Genomic DNA, 13,577 nt, shown 5'->3' on the forward strand with positions numbered 1-13,577 from the left:
ATCAACAAATCGTTCAGCAAAAGTCCTTTTTTAAGCAAAAACACTAACAAGTTTGATCTCAAATGGGAAAAGTTTCAAAGTTTCTTGCGTTTTGTGTTTAAATTTATGGGATTTGTGGTTTTTTCGGCCACACAGAGACACGGAGTGAGGTCTGTTTGGGCAGGAGGACACTCTCTAATGTTTTACAGAACAAACAAGCAATAGAGAAGATGATCGTCAGTTTAATCAGTAAGAAGAAGAATAGTTCATGTAAAGGGGTCAGGCAAAGATGATAGAAAAGCTGTGTGGCCCGTACGGGGATCGAACCCGCGACCTTGGCGTTATTAGCACCACGCTCTAACCAGCTGAGCTAACCGGCCCTGTGGGGGACACACTCTGCTGGTGGACTCTCTCCATGACTCCATGACCTTGATAAACCCGTCAGAGCCAGCTGGAGGAGCAGAGAACCAGTCTGGACCACCGGTGGAACCAGAACCACAGAGCGAGACGCCCCAAAGGGCTGACGGGGGTCCAGAGGCCGAGGGTGAGCGCGCACACACACACACACACACACACACACACACACACACACACACACACACACACACACACACACACACACACACACACACACACACACACACACACACACACACACACACACACACACACACACACTGGATCTTTGGGTTTCTCCCTTAATTAAAGAGTTTGGTCTTCATGGAAAGAGCCTTGAGTTAATAAAGTTTGATTGATTGATTGAAATACGTCTGTATGAAGCCACAGTCTGAACAAATACTGTAGATTAAAGCACCTAAAATGTCCCTACGGCTGCGTACAGCTACTTTATTATTTATACTTTAAGCAAATCCGTCTTTTAAATCGTCTCCTTCACTTTCATGGAAAACTCTCTCACACAGTTTTACCTCTTTTATCGGCTATATTTCTGTGCTTATTTTACATGATACCTGCTCATTTCTGCTGTTACTTTTGGGGGTTTTATAAAATGTGAAGCACTATATATATGTATATATATCGGTCTTTAAAGCCACCAGACTCCATTGAAAAAAGCAGTCATTTTACCTTGCAGAACACAGAGCTTTAATGGTCCACCGCTGCCTCAGTCGCTTCCTTTCTTTGTGTTATCGTGTTGACTTTAATGTGTTTAAAGGGTGAGTTCAGATCCAACACACTGTCGGCCGCTTCAGTGATCGTGAACTTAAAGGAACAATCTCAAACGTGTCTGTTTCCTTCTCTTTGGTGGCGCCGACCGTGTTTGAACGTCACTCCAACAGAGAGCCACCAGACTCCATTGACAAAAACACTGATTTAACCTCACGGGACACAGGAGTTGACGCAACGTGCGATTCTCAGCACTTAGCTTTTAGTATTTCAGATGTTTGTACAAGTGTGAATGTTTCTGTTTGTTCAGTTGCAGAAAGCTGCTCAGTGCTTAAGCAGAGCTGCTCTGATTAGTTAATGAATCATTAATCATTCATTCAATCGACAGAAGACTAATCAGCAAATCGTTTTAAGTCCTTAGTTTCTTGCTTTTCTGTTTAAATTTATGGGATTTGTGGTTTTTTCAGAGACACGGAGTGAGGTCTGTTTGGGCAGGAGGGCACTGACAGACAGTTTTCAGTCTTTAATGTTTTACAGTTTAATCAGTAAGAAGTAGAATAGTTCAGGGATGTTGAGGGTCAGACAGATAGAAAAACTGTGTGGCCCGCACGGGGATCGAACCCACGACTTTGGCGTCATTAGCACCACGCTCTAACCAGCTGAGCTAACCGGCCCTGTGGGTGTCAGCTAGTCCTAAAAACATTGCACTGTGATGTTCAGCGTTACTTTATGCTTTACTGCTCTTGTTCTGTCAAACCTTTAAGACGTTTTCACCTAAAAGTCTCTTCTGCTGCGTCACAGAAGCAGCAGGGAACCAGGCAGAAGAGAAGCTCAAAGAAAAAGGTAAACCTGATTTAAACCAACAGATGAAATGTGTGATTTCATGTCTTCTTTCTTTTTATTTTTTTATGTATTGTGTCTTCTTCTTCTCTTTCTTTCAGCAAAGAAGAAGAAACCAAAGCTGCTGAACAAGTTTGATAAAACCATAAAGACGGAAATCGACGCTGCAGAAAAGCTTCGCAAGAAGGTTCGTCGTGTCTGAAACACATGAAGCTGCAGCCAGAGCTAAAACCAGGCCATACGTGCTAATTTAGATTATTATATTTACCAAAAGACTCTTTTTTCACTCCACGTAGAAGGTGTGACCATATTACCTTCTTATTTCAGGACAGTAGATTAACTTGTCTGACTGTTCTTCCTGTTTCTAGTTTTTTTGGGGTTTTTTTTTTTGGTGTAAAAAAATCAACCAAACACACAAAACACACAGAGCGAAACAAACAATAAACCCACGAGTGTGTGAAACAGAGCCGACACATGACGTGATGCTCTCTTCTTTGATTTGTGGGTCGATAAACTCAGTCTGTCTTTTACAACATCGATCAAAAATGTGTTTTTTGAGTCTCAAAGCGAACGTAAAAAATGTTTCCATGACAAAAATGTGCATCTCGACATAACAGTTTTCTTGTTGAGGCTTTTCTCGCATCACTCTGAGCTTCTACCATGTGGTCTGGGTCAATACTCGACTCTGATTGGCTCCTGGGTGTCAGTTCAGTCAAAGTGCAGGCTACATGAGTGTTTCCAGTGACAGAGCTGGTTAGCTTCCTCACCTTACTTAGTTTTTGTCTTACGTTGAGTCTTGCTAGCTTAACGTTAGCTTTGTGGCCAAAGGGATCTATGAGAAACTTCTCCTGTTGCCACGTCGTATCTGTGATTCGTCCTATTTCCTGGAGGAGTGAACAACGTCTCCATTGCATCAGGACCTAATGGGAAGCTAATGACTGTTCCAGGTATTAGTCAGGCCCTCAGACGTTACTGAGAGTTACAGCTTGTTAAAAACTTTAGATTTTGGTTGCTAAACGTTTGAAATTATAAATTAATGGTCCTAATTTCTTTTCCTTGGCAGTGACCGTCGTACCAGTAGACTAATACCTTCATGTACTCTTTATTTAAACTTTGACTTTGATCATAAACCCTTAAAACCCTTAAAACGGACTCATTGAATCCAGCTGTAAGATGTAAACGTGGTGCTTTTTATCCAGAAACGCTGCAGTCGATGTGGACGTCAGTAATCAGCCGTCAGCCTCTGTAAACACGTCTGTCTCCGTTTCCATCAGGGGAAGCTGGAGGAGGCGCTGAGAGCGTTCGAGTCGCTGGTGCAGAGGCATCCACAGAGCCCCCGCGCTCGCTACGGGAAAGCTCAGGTACGGCACAGCACGACCGCACGACACCGCAGCACACTGACGCCGACGCCGCAGTAACACGCTGTGACCAAACCTGCCCACAGGCCGAGGACGACCTGGCTGAGAAGCTGCGCAGCAACGACATGCTGCAGAGAGCCATCAACAGCTACAGGGAGGCGGCGGAGCTTCCCGACGTGACCTCTGACCTCCTGAGAGCCGCGCTGAAGAGGCGAGCCGAGCGGCAGCAGTTCCTGGGTAACACCGACATGTTGTTGTCCGGTCCGAATGACGTCTGACACCTTAAAGTAAAGAACTAGCCTAATGTTTGGCCCAACGTTAAACCACATCAGGGACTTCCTGTACCTGTGAGGAACTGTTACGGCAGCTCCAGAGATAAAAGCAGACAGTCAAAGAAAGAGAAAAGTAAATACACAGACACATAATAGAAAGCTGTCACTCTACACCTGCTCCACCTGCTGCCGCTAGAGCCCAGAGCTAGTTAGCATAGAAGCTAGTTAGCATGGAAGCTAACAACAACACTGACTGATACTAAACACTAAAGCTCAGTTAGATTATTGATGCTGCAGTTTTCTGATGTTATCTTCTAAACTCACTGTTGATCGTGCTCCCAGCAGTAACACCGGCCTCCTGTAGAAAAGCTGTGTGGCCCGTACGGGGATCGAACCCGCGACCTTGGCGTTATTAGCACCACGCTCTAACCAGCTGAGCTAACCGGCCCTGTGGTGGACAGATGTCTCCCAGTCAGAGTCCACGTCAGAGGATCACAGTTCAACGTGTGCAGCCGTTTCCACACCTGGATTGTGGATCTAGGACCAGCCGGTCTTCGCTAAGCTTAAATTAATTTCGACCAGTCTGCTGCTGTCTGGCTCGTTTATCTGCTGATAATTAAAATGCTGCACAGACCGTCGGCCATCTTGACGAATAAGAGAAACACGAAGCTGTTTGCAGAACTTGTGTCGTATTTAAAGTTTCTCTCTCCGCAGGTCGGATGCGCGGCTCTCTGGCGACTCTGGAGCGTCTCACTCAGATCTTTCCCGAAGACGTGAGCCTGAAGAACGACCTGGGCGTCGCACACCTGTTGCTAGGAGACAATAAGGGCGCCAAGAAGGTGTATGAAGAGGTGTGTGTGTGTGTGTGTGTGTGTGCATGCTCAAACACACTCTCTTCCTTTCACGTTCGTTGTCAAAGTCAAAGCGGCGTCCTGAACTCGGCGCCCGTCTCTGACTGGTTGTCTCACCTCTGGGCCTCACCTGCAGGTTCTGGCGGTTGCCCCGAGCAACGGCTTCGCTAAAGTTCACTACGGCTTCATCCTGAAGTCAGAGAACCAGATCGAGCAGAGTATACCGTACCTGAAGGTCACACACACTCACACACACACTCACTCACACACACACACACACACACACTCACACACTCACACACACACACACACACTCACACACACACACACACACTCACACACACACACACACACACACACACACACACACTCACACACTCTCAGTGTGTTTGTTTATCTTGTTTTTCTGATCATAAAAACTTTACTATAAATTAATTTTTTAAGAAATTTAAGAAGTCTAGTAACTGACCGAAATCATAAATCTGCAATAAATAATGTTAATATTTAATAATATTAAATAAGTAATAATAATATTATGTTAAAATTAGTTATAAATATGTAAATAAATATGTATCTATATAAAAGCAAAGAGAAATAGAAAATAAGATAAAAGGACAAATCTTAACATATGTGCATTATACTATAATGTTAAACAAATAAGAATAAAACAATATTTATAATAATACATAATAAATAAATATGAAATAATATAGGAAATATACTACAGAAATATAACAAAATAAGAAGTGTGTGAATGAAATGTGTCAAAATGAAACTAATTATATAAGATATGTGTAAAACAAATAAGATAGAATAAGAAATTATAAAATATCAAAACTAGTGTGACAAAAATATAATACAACAAAATAAGATGATGAATTATACTACTAATACCACTACTAACATAATAACACAATACTAACATGACAAAAGTAAAATAAGAAAACAGGAAGTATGTAAAATATGTGAGTTATACTACAATATAACACAACACTGCTAAAACAAGAGTGTAATATAATGTAATGTAAAAATATATATGTGCCTCATAGCTGATATGTAGCTCAAAATAAAGAGATAAAGAATAAAAATAATGTGAACAAGACGACCCATAAGAACAGCGTCAGCATGATAATGAGATCTTTTCTTGTGTTTAAATGTCAGAAGAGCAGAAATAAGAATATTAACAGTAAACACAGAGTTCATGTTGTCGTCTCCAGGAGGGTTTGGAGTCTGGAGAACCGGGAACAGACGACGGGCGCTTTTACTTCCACCTGGGTGACGCTCTGCAGAGGGTCGGGGACAGCAGCGTGAGGGACACACACACACACACACACACACACACACACACACACACACACACACACACACACACACACACACACCCTGCAGTAAAGTCTGCCGGCCACTAGGTGGTGCACAACAGTAACAATTCAGACATTTCCTGAGTGATTCGACCTGAAGAGACAAAGAGAAACACTTCACGCTTCACTTTTATTTTAAGAAAACAACCCTCTGAACTCTCTGAACGCTGCGTCTGCGTCCTCGCTGCTGCTGCTTCTTCTGGTGACGTCGTTTCTTGGAGGACCTTCTTCTTCTTCATGTCCCTAAAATGTGTCCAACCTCAGCTAGAAGGTTCCAGAAGTCAGTGAAGCAGAATGAGTGAGAAAAGACTTCAGACTGGAGAAACATGGAGGAAATCCAGGAATCAGACATGTTGTTCATCAGAGGAGACTAAAGAGAGACAGAGAACATGTTGATCCAGAACAACAGTGGATCTAAAGATCTGTGAACCTCCAGAGGAGATCTGAATTCACCATCACACACTCACACCTTCACTCTGCGCTGATGGAGCCTCTTTAAGACCGTACGGGGATCAAACCTGTGACTTTGGCTTCGTCAGCACCAGGCTCTTCCTCTCTGCACTAAATACTGACTGGACCTTTATGCTCTCCTGCAGGCCTACCACTGGTACGAGCTCGGTCACAAACGCGGCCACTTTGCGTCGGTGTGGCAGCGATCTCTGTACAACGTGGACGGACTGAAGGCTCAGCCCTGGTGGACGCCCAAAGAGACGGGATACACCGACCTGGTGAAGGTACCGCCAGTATCTAGTGTTTATTCTATTCTATTTTATTTTGTTTTATTTGTCCGTTTGTTCATTCATTTATGTGTGTGTATTCCTTTATTCATTTATTAATTCATCTATTTATTTATTGATTTATCTTTTTATTTATTCATCTATTTATTACTGTATTTATTCATTTATTTATTTATTACTGTATTTATTTATTCATCTATTTGTTATTTTTTTAATTTATTCATCTATTTATTATTTATTATTTTATTTGTTATTTTTTAAATTCATTTATCTATTTATTTATTTATTTATTTATTCATGTATCTATTTATTTATTCATTTATTTATTACTGTGTTACTGTATTTATTTATCTATTTATTATTTCTTAAATTAATGTATCTATGTATTCAGGTGTATGAGGCCGGAGAATTTAAACCTGTCTCTGTGTGTTTAGACGCTGGAGAGGAACTGGAAGACGATCAGGGATGAAGCTCTGGCTGTGATGGACCAAAACACCCGATCGTTCGTACCAGAGGAGGAAAACCTGAGGGAGAGAGGAGAGTGGGGCCAATACACACTGTGGCAACAAGGTACACACTCAGACTACACACACACACACACTACCAGAAACAAAACCACTTTTATTTTAGCAGAAATCACAGGAAGTCAGGTCCAGTCAGAAATAACAGCTTCACCACTACAAAAGATGTGATCACGAACTAGCTAACCAGCTAACTGGTGTCTGTTCAGTGTCACTCTTCAGGGTTCAGACTCGGCATGGACGTGGTGCAACGTGTCCGCCGGGCGCTCGCTGTCGGGACCTTTTACTCTGATTTCTAATTTTTCTGTTTTTTTTTAGGGAAAAAAGTTGGAAACTCCTGTCAGGGCGTCCCGAAGACCTGCGCACTGCTGGAGAGGTACTCTGAAGCTACAGGCTGCAAGAGAGGACAGGTACACACACACACACACACACACACACACACACACACACACACACACACTCACACACACTCACACACTCACTCACACACACACACTCACTCACACTGCAGCAGATATTCTAACACTGGCTCTTTAAGAGAGTGTTGTGGGTTGTTTGTAGTCCTATTAATGCTAAGCTAACGGGTGCTAAGGGATCACTCCACTCTTGTCCTCGGTTGTTCGGTTGTGTTCGGTTCATCCGGTCACATGAGTCCACATCCTGGTTTTAAGGATCTCGTTGCTAAAATTAATCCAAAATCCGTCCGGCTTGGATCGAAAATCTGAACTTTTACCCTCTGAACCCGTTTTAAAACATCTTAAAACGACTCAGATCTGATTATCGAGTCAGTTTAGTGAAGATGAGACTCGTGAATAAGAGATAATCTGCTGGTCTGAGGTCAGCTGGCTTTAATCTGTGTGTGTGTGTTCAGATTAAGTTCTCGGTGATGCAGCCCGGCACTCATGTGTGGCCTCACACTGGTCCCACTAACTGCAGACTGAGGATGCACCTCGGCCTCGTCGTCCCCAAACAGGGCTGCAGGATCCGCTGCACCGACCAGACCAGGTACCGGACCGCTCTTCATCCTCTTTACTCCTCCTCCTCCTCCTCCTCCTCCTCCTCCTCCTCCTCTGTCTTTTCCTTCTCTCCCTGTTGGTTTTCTTCCTCTGTCAGAATATTGATTTAGATCTCAAAGTAATGAAATTTAGTGTTTCTCATTATGAAGACTTCCCAAACTTCACTGTGTTACAGAACTCTGACTGTACGCTGATCATTGATATTATTGATATTATTGGTATTATTGGTATTATTGGCACAGCGCTCCGACCAGCTGAGCTACCCGGCCATAAAAAGTGTCTCTACATCGTCTACATCTCTGGTTTCAGGCTCTCAAAAGTATGTCTGGGCTGTAGGTGGACAAAAGAAGAGACTTGATGACGACGGAAATGCTCTTGAAATAATGACTTAGTATCTTAAAATGACTAAATACCTCAAAATAACGACTTCATATCTCTAGTAACGATGTGATTCTAAGTTATTTTACAAATGTTTCTCTTCATGATGATTTACTGGATCTTTTTTGTCTTAAAACAATCAGCAACACAGATGGATTCAGATTTGTTAATTTCTAAAATTAACATTTGTTGCTGGAAATCAGTTAAATTATCTCAGAGAGTAACAAACCAACTACAAAGAGACAGGAAACGACCACAAAGAGACAGAAAACGACCACAAAGAGACAGAAAACGACCACAGAGAGAACAGGAAACGACCACAAAGAGACAGGAAACGACCACAGAGAGACAGGAAACGACCACAAAGAGACAGGAAACGACCACAGAGAGACAGGAAACGACCACAAAGAGACAGAAAACGACCACAAAGAGACAGAAAACGACCACAAAGAGACAGAAAACGACCACAAAGAGACAGGAAACGACCACAAAGAGACAGGAAACGACCACAAAGAGACAGGAAACGACCACAAAGAGAACAGGAAACGACCACAGAGAGACAGGAAACGACCACAAAGAGACAGGAAACGACCACAAAGAGACAGGAAACGACCACAAAGAGATCAACCTGTGACTTTGGCAGAACCGGCTGAGCTACCAGACGCTATGTAAATATATATAAACGCTCCTTCTTGCTTCTCTGGAGCGAATTGTTAGACGTTTGCTCGTCCTCACCGCTCACCTCTCGCTCTTCGTCCTCAGGGAGTGGGAGGAGGGCAAAGTCCTCATCTTCGACGACTCCTTCGAGCACGAGGTTTGGCAGGAGGCCGACGCCTACCGCCTCATCTTCATCGTGGACGTTTGGCACCCGGAGTTAACGGCATACCAGCGCCAGACTCTGAGCCCGATTTAGAGCAACCTGAACACACGAAGGACCCGGTAAGACCTGGTTACACCTGGTTACACCTGGTTACACCTGGTTACACCTGGTAAGACCTGGTGGTAAGAACACTTTGACAGACTTATGGGACCAGCTGATTCTTCTTCTGTGGATAAACTCCTAAAAACCGGAGTTTGAGGAGAATCACTCTGTTTGACCGACGGACTGACTGCTGATTGTTTTTGCTTTTTTTTTTTTTTGTGGAATAACTACTAAAGTTGTCAAAGACTGTCGAAGGATCAAACCATCAGACTGAAGGATGGAAACAAAAGAACAAAGGTACTACTGACTTTACAACCTTTCACCAAAAAAGAAAAACCCGACTGGACACTTGCGGTACTTGATTTGGTTCACCCTGTTCGGACCGGGTTCATTTTCTAGATCTGGAAATGTTTTGGTAAAACATTTTGAAATGTTACCAAGTCTCAAACCAAAAGCAGCTCTGTGGTGTTTCATGCGATCAAACAGCGTTAAATTTGGCAAATGTTCTGGAGCTGAATGGTCGAAACACTAAAACAGAAACCGGTTGAGAGAATCTTGAAGTCATGAAATGAGAAACGAAGCCTTAATTTTAGCTCGACCACTATGCATTTCTTCAGTTAATCCAGCGTGGATTTTTTTAGTTTCACTCTTTCATCACTTTTGCACAGTTACAAGGAAACACAAGATGTAATAAAAGATGATTTATATTTATATTAAAAATTAAAAAATACTGAAAAAATCTATCACAGAACTGAAGTGTGTGTTTCTTCAACATCCAGATTGTTTGTTTGTTCCAGTTTGTGTTTAAATGTGATGATTTTAAAAATCAAAATGTCTTTTATCTTGATCTTAATGTCATCCTTTCTATCATTAGATTATTGATCCTCATCATTGATGAAAAAGCAGGATTTCACTGTTGGAGCTCATTTTGAATTATTTATCATCAGACTGCAGCTGATGATTATTTTCTTCATCAATCTGCTGATAAAAATTGTGAAAATGGTGAGAAACGTCGTCACAATGAGCCCAGAGTGACATTTTTCAGTTCACTGTCAATTAAAAACATTTTAATGTTTTTTGGCTTGAAAAATGATGAAATGTTTGTATCGTGGACGCATTAAGACATTAACATTTTAGCTGCAAATCAATTAAATGAACTCATAGAGTCGCAAAACAACTACAAAGGGACACAAAATGACTAAACGGAGATGAAACGACTATAAAAGAGACAGAAAACAACTACAGAGAGACACAAAACAACCACAAAGAGACATACAATGTCTACACAGACACAAAACAACCACAGAGTGATATAAAACAACTACAGACAGACATGAAATAATTAGACACATGCCAACTGTTAAGAGACAGGATGGCTACAAAGAGACACAAAACAACTACAGAGACACAAAATAACTATTGAGACACACACAGCAAATATAAAACTTCAAAGAGACACTAAATAACTACAAAGAGACACTAAACAACTACAAAGAGACACAAAATAACTACAAAGAGACACTAAATAACTACAAAGAGACACAAAACAACTACAAAGAGACACCAAATAACTACAAAGAGACACTAAACAACTACAAAGAGACAAAACAACTACAAAGAGACACAAAACAACTACAAAGAGACACTAAATAACTACAAAGAGACATAAAACAACTACAAAGAGACACAAAACAACTACAAAGAGACACTAAACAACTACAAAGAGACACTAAATAACTACAAAGAGACAGTCAGGTTTGTGAAAAAGGTGGAAATAGTGAGAAATGGCGTCACAGTGCGTCCAAACTACTTCGGTCCAACATTCAGATGATTCAGAGGAAAAGCAGCGAATCTGAGAAGCAGCTGGAAAAATGACTCCAACCATCATCAGGATAGTTCACATTCATTATATGTCAATAACTGATTAATAAACTAATAATAATAAAATAATTTCAGGTCTGCTGTTTGACACGTTAGAGATAAATGTAGTGCAGTACTTCCCTCTGAGATGTGGTGGAGTAAAGGTAGAAAGCATAAAAACAAAATAAAAGTAAATGTACATAAATATTACTCTCCACCGCTGTACTGAATACGACAACATTTATTTGTTTTCCATCATTTGTTCATCCAGATGTGGTTTGTTGCATAATTTTGCTCCAAAAACTAAATATTTTGACGTATTTAATTGCTTTCATACTCCTTCAACTACATGTTGACTTTATCAAATGTAGTTTTTAGCGTCGGCTGCGGTTTGAAAATGTCTCCAAACTTAAATCACAACAAAATAATCTGGACTGAAGCCAAAGAACTGCTCCTTTTTAATGTCTCCTTTCAAAATAAAACCCCCGCCGCCAAGAGAGAAGCACAACAGAGTCGCGTTGGTGTAAATGTTTACTTCTATACATTCATTGAAAGGAAATACATTACATTACAGTCGAGTGGAGCTCAGATCACTGCTCAGTGTAGCCCTGATGACGAGTCAAACACACGGCGGAAAAAAACGCGACAAACTTGGCAGGACACCGTTATATTTTACAAATAATCCACCTGGTGTCCAGATATTTTCAAAGTAAAATTATCAACCTGCACAAAGTTCCTTCTTTCATCGCGAGTGTCCACGTCGCAGAGATGTACGATAATTTGACTTAAAATATCTGAGATTAAGATCCGCCAAGTGTGTCGCTTTTTCCGCAGTGTAATAATACTTTTAACAATAATATACAATCTTCAAATAAGTTAGATTCATTAAAAACAATCTTTCCCTTCACTTCAGTCGAGGTTAAACGTGATAATTTGGCATCCTGTGTTTGTTTTTTTTTCACAGCAGAGAACTATTTCAAAAAGGAAAATCTTTCACTCTGGTTGAAGTTTTTTAAATTTTCCTCATGCATGTGATCCAGTGATACTATCTGACTATTTGAGCGGTGCTTTTATTTTGAAGTTCTTCTGCAAGTTTGGTCAAACTTGAAGAGATCTTGTTGTTTTTCTACGTGAAAGAAAAAAGTTAAATTGTTCTGCCAGAGTGAAGTTTCTTCTACGTCGCCCTTGCTTCCTTTAATAACTGACGTGGAAATGTTTCCACCTCCATTTGTGTTTCTTTTTCTTCAAGATTCAGGGCCGTTTAAGTCAGTTAAAGGGTAATTCCAGGAGTTTTAAACCAGGGTTAGCCACTGACGGGCTCAGATTGTTATTCTAAGTGTGTGACAGCATCATGGAAAGGATCCCTACAGAGAGAGACCTGGAAGATCCTTTTGGTTTAACCACAAACAGCCGTTATATCGCTCTCTGCACACACACCAGACTACATTCACAAAAACAATAATTTTAGCTCACAGAGGACAGTAGTTGCTAGTCTAGTCGATGTGACTTTAGTGTTTTAAAATGTTGATTCACATCTGAACTAACCCTATAAAACACCAAAATCACACAATAAAACAAACAAACTAGCCTATAGAGGCAGCAGTGGACCAGCAACTCCTGTGTTCTGTAAAGTAAAATTACTATTTTTTTCAATGGAGTCTGGTGACTTTGAATAGTGCAATACAACATCTGTTTCTGGTTAAACAAAAAGGATCTTACAGGTTTATCTCTGTAGGGATGGATGGTCTCCCGGGTTTCAAAATAACGCAATTACCCTTTAAGTATTTTAATTCACACGTCAAGGGTAACACAAGCCAGAAAGTCAGAACAGCACACAGTTACCTGAAACTAACTTTAGATTTTAAATTCACAGCTGAGAAAACACTGAAGATAAATGCTCATTCGAACATTTAAGAGTTTCACCAACAAGGATTAAATCGTTTCATTATGTCGCACCACAAATTTAAACCCAAATGAAACTAAATTAATATGAAACTTTTCTTTAAAGCTGCATGAATTGATTTTTTTTTTTTTTGGTAACTTGGGGGCAGCAGAAACGAGCTGTGGAGCCAAATCATCACTTCATGAAGTTGTTAAAGTGAATTTGTAGGCAAACAGTAATTTTACTATTTTACTTATTTACACATCCAGTATTCACCTGGTTTAAAAACCTCTGAGGGGACGTCACAAAAAACATTCAGGTTACAGTGATGACAAATGAAAAAGGCAGAAAATCCTCATAAAGTACTAGTGGTCTTCTTTTCTTTGTGAATGATTTACAGCAATTAATTATCAAATTTGTTGGTTCATTGTCTGTCGATCGATTTTCAAACAGGAAGAGACAAAGATGGAAGATTTCC

The 13,577-nt window shown here is 40.9% G+C and overlaps 1 protein-coding gene and 3 non-coding genes across 4 annotated transcripts in view; 1 reads left to right on the plus strand and 3 right to left on the minus strand.

The window, feature by feature from the left end:
• LOC139220877 (aspartyl/asparaginyl beta-hydroxylase-like) overlaps positions 1–10,079 on the plus strand; it is a 30,760-nt gene extending 20,681 nt beyond the window's left edge. The window contains exons 12-24 of the mRNA XM_070852737.1: positions 425–523; positions 1,903–1,944; positions 2,043–2,128; positions 3,216–3,302; positions 3,386–3,536; positions 4,286–4,422; positions 4,559–4,657; positions 5,640–5,729; positions 6,380–6,517; positions 6,955–7,090; positions 7,360–7,451; positions 7,913–8,046; positions 9,198–10,079. Coding sequence (XP_070708838.1) covers positions 425–523; positions 1,903–1,944; positions 2,043–2,128; positions 3,216–3,302; positions 3,386–3,536; positions 4,286–4,422; positions 4,559–4,657; positions 5,640–5,729; positions 6,380–6,517; positions 6,955–7,090; positions 7,360–7,451; positions 7,913–8,046; positions 9,198–9,348 — 1,442 coding nt within the window. The 3' untranslated portion in view covers positions 9,349–10,079. The remainder of the gene's footprint in view (positions 1–424; positions 524–1,902; positions 1,945–2,042; positions 2,129–3,215; positions 3,303–3,385; positions 3,537–4,285; positions 4,423–4,558; positions 4,658–5,639; positions 5,730–6,379; positions 6,518–6,954; positions 7,091–7,359; positions 7,452–7,912; positions 8,047–9,197) is intronic.
• trnai-aau (transfer RNA isoleucine (anticodon AAU)) lies at positions 286–359 on the minus strand. The gene has a single exon. It is a non-coding gene; the product is annotated as a tRNA-Ile (tRNA).
• trnai-aau (transfer RNA isoleucine (anticodon AAU)) lies at positions 1,702–1,775 on the minus strand. Its single transcript has one exon. It is a non-coding gene; the product is annotated as a tRNA-Ile (tRNA).
• On the minus strand, positions 3,946–4,019 carry trnai-aau (transfer RNA isoleucine (anticodon AAU)). Its single transcript has one exon. It is a non-coding gene; the product is annotated as a tRNA-Ile (tRNA).
• Positions 10,080–13,577: the final 3,498 nt, after the last annotated feature.

This window comes from Pempheris klunzingeri, chromosome 21 (assembly GCF_042242105.1).
Source record: "Pempheris klunzingeri isolate RE-2024b chromosome 21, fPemKlu1.hap1, whole genome shotgun sequence".
NCBI lineage: Eukaryota > Metazoa > Chordata > Actinopteri > Acropomatiformes > Pempheridae > Pempheris > Pempheris klunzingeri.